The sequence below is a fragment of the Oryctolagus cuniculus genome, chromosome 3 (assembly GCF_964237555.1).
Source record: "Oryctolagus cuniculus chromosome 3, mOryCun1.1, whole genome shotgun sequence".
In the NCBI taxonomy this organism is placed as follows: Eukaryota; Metazoa; Chordata; class Mammalia; order Lagomorpha; family Leporidae; genus Oryctolagus; species Oryctolagus cuniculus.
In genome coordinates, this window is record NC_091434.1 from 19,950,679 (window position 1) to 19,956,916 (window position 6,238).

The 6,238-nt window shown below is 55.7% G+C and overlaps 1 protein-coding gene across 1 annotated transcript; it reads right to left on the reverse strand.

Annotated features, from left to right (window-relative positions):
• Positions 1–3,429: 3,429 nt before the first annotated feature.
• On the reverse strand, positions 3,430–6,074 carry INHA (inhibin subunit alpha). Its single transcript, NM_001171489.1, has 2 exons — positions 5,813–6,074; positions 3,430–4,262 (listed from the first exon to the last, which is right to left on the reverse strand). The coding sequence occupies exons 1-2, from the start codon at positions 6,072–6,074 to the stop codon at positions 3,430–3,432; spliced, it is 1,095 nt and encodes a 364-aa protein (NP_001164960.1).
• Positions 6,075–6,238: the final 164 nt, after the last annotated feature.

Sequence of the window (6,238 nt, forward strand, 5' to 3'; positions counted from 1 at the left end):
AAATAAATAAAAATCAAAAATAAAAATAATTGCCCAGTTAATGTACCTGCATCCTGCATCAGAGTATGGCTGGGTTTGCTTCCTGGCTCCGGTTTCTGATTCCAGCTTCCTACAAATGCAGACCCCGGGAGGCAGCAGGTGATGGCTCCAGTGGTTTGGTCCCTGCCATCCACCCAGAAAATTCAGATTGAATTCCTGGCTCTGGCTCTGGCTCCTGGCCCGGCCCAGGCTGTTGTGGGCATCTAGGGAGTAAACCAGATGAGGGAATCCTCCACTCTCTTTGCGTGTATATGTGCTCCTCGAATTAAAAATAATTGCAAAATAGTGTGTATGTAGGGAGAGAGAACAAGCTTGATTTGAGAGAATTGGGAGGAGGAGCCAATAGTCCTTTTCTCTGTGTCTATCCCACCTTTTTGTGCTCAGGGAGTCCCAACTGTTTCACCTTTATCCTTTTGCTTCAGGCTCCTGGCTCCTGGGTGGGACCCAGGGCCCAGGCTAAGTCACTAGCTCATTCTGTTCCCCGGGACGCCGTTCCTGGAGGGGCACATGACCCTGATCAGACCAATCGAGGCATCACTTTTGTGAATGAACTCCTTTCTGCTGAACCAAGTGGTGAGATGAGGGGAGCCTGGAGCAGCCCAGGGTTGCCATGGACCTGGGAGGGACCAAGCCAGAGTGAGTGGAGCCTAAGGATGGCTCCTGGTAGCATCTTTTTAGCCTAGAGTGAAGCATACCTTAGCCAGCTGTACCTGTGGACTCATCAGGAGCCAATGAACCAGCGAGTTTCGCTTTCCTTTGTTTTCTGGGGCCTAAGGCAGTTTGAACTGGTTTTCTGTTTAAGCACTCTTAATTAAGACTGTTCACGATGTCAGTGTTTGAAGTCCGCTGCTCTTGAGTTGGTACCATGTTGAGGAACAGGGACAAAACAATGTCCTTAGCCAGGGAGGGATAAGCAATCCTTCTGCTTTCTAAGTTAGCCAAATCCTAAGACTCAGAGAGAGACTGTGGAAGGGGTGGCCCCAAGCAGTGATCCTGGACTATGGGAGTTCACAGAATGGTAGAATTGTAAGGAAAGACTTAAACAAAACCCCTAAACTCTCACCATCTCCAGGCTGTCATATGAGAGATAACACTTTCCCATACCACATAGGCACAAAGGATCACTTTGGAATAAAGGACAGTCATGTAAAACAAACACACTTGGCCTTGTGCGAGGTTCACTTTTTTGACACATGCAAGCTATTACTTGCAACACGGATCTGCTCGCTGGCTGATGTAGACTCCCATGCCTCTCTGCAGAGCAGCCTCACCCCACAGCCCCAGGAGAGGGCAGTTCTAGGCCACACAGGCCCCCAAGGGTCCCAGCAGGAAGATTAAGGAGCCTAGGCCTTGTACAGCAAGAGGAATTCGGAAATCAGACGGGAACAAGGACCGCACAGCCAGGCTTGAGCCAAGTCTCCCACTTCCCTGACTGGCTGAGCCCAGACAGCCGGCTCCCCAATCTACCAGAGTAGGGATCCCCGGAACCCTGAGCACAAAACAGCTCTAATGCTGGGTGGAGATGAAGGTGCTGGGAGACTCAGGACTGGAAACAGGCAGGTTTTCCACCTCCAGGAGAGGGGCAGCCTCCTGGGCTCTCCATCTCCACAGAGCCTGGGCCTACTCTGAGGGCTCCGGTGCTGCAGAGAACAGTAGCTCCTTCAGGGCAGCCCGAGTGGGGGAAGGGTGTTAGCACAGGGTGATGGGATGGAACTCCCTCCCCTCCACACCCTCAGGCTGGCCGGTAGAAGGGAGTCTTTGACCACTGGGAGACCGTGAGCACAAATGCCTACTGGAAACAGGCAGCAATATGAGAAAGCGTTCTCAAGTTTCACTGTGATGGACTGAACTGCCCTGCCCTCCTCTTCCTACACACACACACACACACACACACACACGGGAAACTAGAGGGAACCGACCAGCTGAGAGTTAGGACCCTGGTGTGGGGCAGTAAGACAGAGAGGATAGAAAGGAGAGTGAAAGAAACAAGGAGAAGGGACTGGCTTTGTGGCTTAGCAGGTAAAGCCTTTGCCTGCGACACCAGCATCCCATATGGGCTCCAGCTGGGGTCCTGGCTGCTCCATTTCTGATCCAGCTCCTTCCTAATGGCCTAGGAAAAGCAGTGGAGGATGGCCCAAGTGCTTGGGCCCCTGTCACCCACTTGGGAGACCTAGAAGAAGCTCCTGGCTTTGGCCTGGCTCAGCCCTGGCTGTTGCAGGAACTTGGAGAGTGAACCAGCAGGTGGAAGATAGCTCTCTCTTTCTCTCTCCCTCTCTCTCCCTCTCTCTCTCGCTGTAACTCTTTCAAAAAAAAAAAATAAATCTTAACCAAAGAAGGGGGGGAGGCCAGAGAAGAGGGGCTTTCAGTGCCCAATTCTGGAGGCAGAATGGACCGAGAGGAAACGCAGTAGGAAGAGAACTGGCACCATGCCCAGCACCCCCAGTGTGCACATTACGTGTGCACACAGATTCACAAAAGAGCAGTGATCTAACCCACAGGACTGAGTTAAGGGTTTACACATACAGGTATATAGGGGGCATCAAGGCAGCCAAACCTGTTGAGAACCAGAATCCCACAACTGTGGGGCCTCATGGACCCTACACCAAAAGCCCATGACGCAGTACTTAGAAAAGTTCCAGGGCCCTCAGCAAACTGAAATTTTCAAATCTTGGTTCTGGTGATCTCACCTGAACAGGACACAGCCTTCCTGATGCTGCCAACTCATATCCGCCCCCTCCTTCCCACCCCAGCTCCCAAGAGACCCCAAGGTCTGAACAGTTCAGAACTGTTTCAGCCCAGCTGCAAAGGCCATGATCTCTGGCCAGGCTGCGAAGCACCTGACCTTGAGCTGGGTGACCATTAGCTAGGGTGGGGGAGGAGGCTTAGGGCCACCTTGCAGGTGTGTGAGTGGACTTGTCTCCCTTAGGTGTGGTAGTAGGGAAGGCCACCTGACAGATTCTGCTTGTGGGAGAGTCGGTTCTGTCCCCAGAGCAGCTGTCCAGGGAATTTGGGGCATCTTTGTGTGATTCCCAAGCATTGTAGCTTCCCAACAGATACACATCCAGTGAAAGCTCTTGAACTCCAAGTTCGAGGTCAAGCACGGCTGAGCGACCCAAGATCCCATAATCCCATGCTCCCAGGGCCCAGACCTCCCCAACACTCTATCAGAGAATCCCAAGAATGCATGCCAGGTCATATGCACGGTGTTCTTTATTGTCACAGGTTAGCCAAGGACAGGGAAAGGTATGCAGGGGGGCCTTCAGGCTGAAAATGGAGGAAGGGGAATGGGAACCACTTAGGTTCTGAACTCTGCCTTTGCTCCCAGCTGGTAATAGTGAGATTTGGAACATCAGCCATAGGGACAGGGAGTAGGACCGCCCCCCCCCCACCTTAGATGCAAGCACAGTGTTGTGTGAGAAGGTTGGGCACCATCTCATATTTGAAGGAGTAACCGCCGTCGGAGGTGGTGCGGACACGTAAGGGCCTCATGGTCCCTGGGACTGCAGCACAGCAAGGCTGGGCCCCTGGCAACAAAGAAAGGACTGGGACGGGGGTCGGGGGAACCCCAGGGACAGGTAGGGGCGTGTCTGCTGGGGTGGGCAGCCCACAGCCCCCGTGACAGTAGTGGAAGATGAAACTGGGAGGGTGCACGATCCATCGGTCCCAGCCCAGCTCCTGGAAGGAGATGTTGAGCGAGGCTCGGTGGCAGTAGGCGTGGGCAGCAGGTTCCTCCGGAGGCCTCTGCAGCAGGCGCAGAGCAGCGGGAGACCAAGGCCAGGGCATCGGGGGAGCTGAGCGTCGGGTTCTCTCCCCTCCGCCAGGGGGTCTGGCCTTCGTGTGGGCCACCAGGAAGGGTGTGGTCTCAGGCCGGGCTGAGCAGACACACAGGGGACAGCGCAGCAGCAACACCAGGACAGGGTGGGTCAGCAGAGGGAGAGCAGAGGCGGCCAGGTGCAGCACAGCCCAGCGAGGGGGCGCGTGGCCCAAGGACATGGGCACAGCTGTGGGTCCCCCAGAAGACAGCGTCAACAGGTCGAGCAGGGGCCCAGAGCTATTGGAGGCTGCTGCACCCTGCCTGTTGAGCCCGGTGTAGAACCAAAGCTGAGCCGAAGTCACCTTGCGGCTGCGTATGTGCCGGGACGGCCGGAACACGTACGTGAAGAGGCCCTCCTCGGCCTCCTGGGCCAGCCCTCCAGCAGCCGGCTGGTCCTCACAACCGGCACCTGCAGAGGACAGAGGTAAGGGAGAGGGCAGCTGTGGCTGAGCAGAAGTGCATCACGGCTGCTATTCCTGAGCGCGCCATGACGTGCCAGCGCTCTGCTGAGTGCCCTCCTACCCGGACAACTTCAAAAACGACGCAGCACTGCCAACTTCCCGCAGGGTGGTTTGCCCACTAACAGGCCCATCAGCAACGTGCTGCTGTCTCCCTCCAGCAGCCTCGAGAACTGACGGACTTGAACTAGCTGAGAAGTGGTATCTTGAACGGTGTGTAGGTGGGTGTTCGCTGCTTACACTTCTCTGGGCATCTCAGAAATATTAGGTGATAAGTTAAAATCATTCTGTTTTTAAAAGACAGAATGAACAAAATAAAAGACCAGAAAGAACAAAAATGGGGGTGAGAAGGCAGTCCTTTCCCCAAGAGTTTCTTTTTCTTTCTTTCTTTCTTTTTTTTTTTTTTTTTTTTTTTTTGACAGGCAGAGTGGACAGTGAGAGAGAGAGAGAGACAGAGAGAAAGGTCTTCCTTTGCCGTTGGTTCACCCTCCAATGGCCGGCGCACCATGCTGATCTGAAGCCAGGAGCCAGGTGCTTCTCCTGGTCTCCCATGCGGGTGCAGGGCCCAAGCACTTGGGCCATCCTCCACTGCACTCCCGGGCCACAGCAGAGAGCGGGACTGGAAGAGGAGCAACCGGGACAGAATCTGGCACCCCGACCAGGACTAGAACCCGGTGTGCCGGCGCCACAGGCAGAGGATTAGCCTATTGAGCCGCGGTGCCAGCCCAAGAGCTTTCTAAATCGTCAGGAACCGGCAGCAGTCTGAGGGCTGGCAGTGAGAGCCACACTAGTAAATGACCACTCTCAGAAAATTCAGAACAACTGACCCATTTTGCAGGTAAGGAAACCGAGGCTTAGAGAGGTAAAGGGATGTTTAACTACCAAGTGGCCAGCCAGGGATTCTGCCCAATTCCAAAACCATACTACCTAGGGATGAGCTGAGGGTGGCAGGCGGGAGTGGGTCGGTGTCTGCTCTAAGAGACAGCCGTGCCAGATAAGAAAGACCACCCAGAGGAGCACCTTATTCATCTGTCGATGGAACACAGGCGAGAGAGGTAAGATGGGAACCTAAGGGACAGTAGGCTCCTCTCCCAAGCAGTTTCCCAGCCAATCCTCCCGCATCCCCGATGTCTTCTCAAGTCTCAGCTGCCTGGGGGTGAGGAAACAGGATTTGGGAGAGGAAGCAGAGAGAGAGATGGGAGGAAAGATGGCAGGAAGGGGCTGAGATCAGATCTGTCTCTGGAGTCCCTTGATCTACCTGGCACATACCTCCCGAATGCCTCCCACAAGCCAAGCACTCTACGTCACTGCCTCATGTGATCCTGAGGGGTAGGTGTGACTGCCCATTTTACAGATCTGGAGACAGAGGCTTGGGCCCATTGTTGCAAAGCTGGCTGAGCGGCAGGGCTGGGCTTGAATCCCAGGTCTGCCGGGCCCCCAAGCCCATGCAGTCCTCCTGGGCTGTTTCCTGAGGTCACCCTGCCAGTTCCCACCCAGTTACCTGCGGCCGGGAAAAGGATGGCCTGGGAGACATCCTCTTCCTCTGGCTCTGAGCCCCTGTGCAGGAAGCCTCCTGGGGCATGTCTTCGGGGCAGCCGCCGTACTCCAGGAGCTCCACCTGCCCCGCTCACCGCCGGAGGTCCCAAGGCGTCCAGGAACAGGGTCCTCACCTTGGCCAAGACAAGCTCCCGGTCGAGCTCCGGCCCGAGGCAGCCATGCCCGCCCTGCGCGGCCAGCAGCAAGAGGAGCAGCTGGGGCACCATAGCTCACCTGGCCCTGCGAATGGGGGACTCACACCCTCCCTGCGCTCCTTCTGTCAGGGTCTGCCCGGAGTCTCCCTGCTCTCCCTCCCCATCTCCCCACCCGCCCTCTTCTACCTTTCTCACCCCAGGCTTGCCCAGGCCTTCCCACGCCCTGCAGTCCGTAG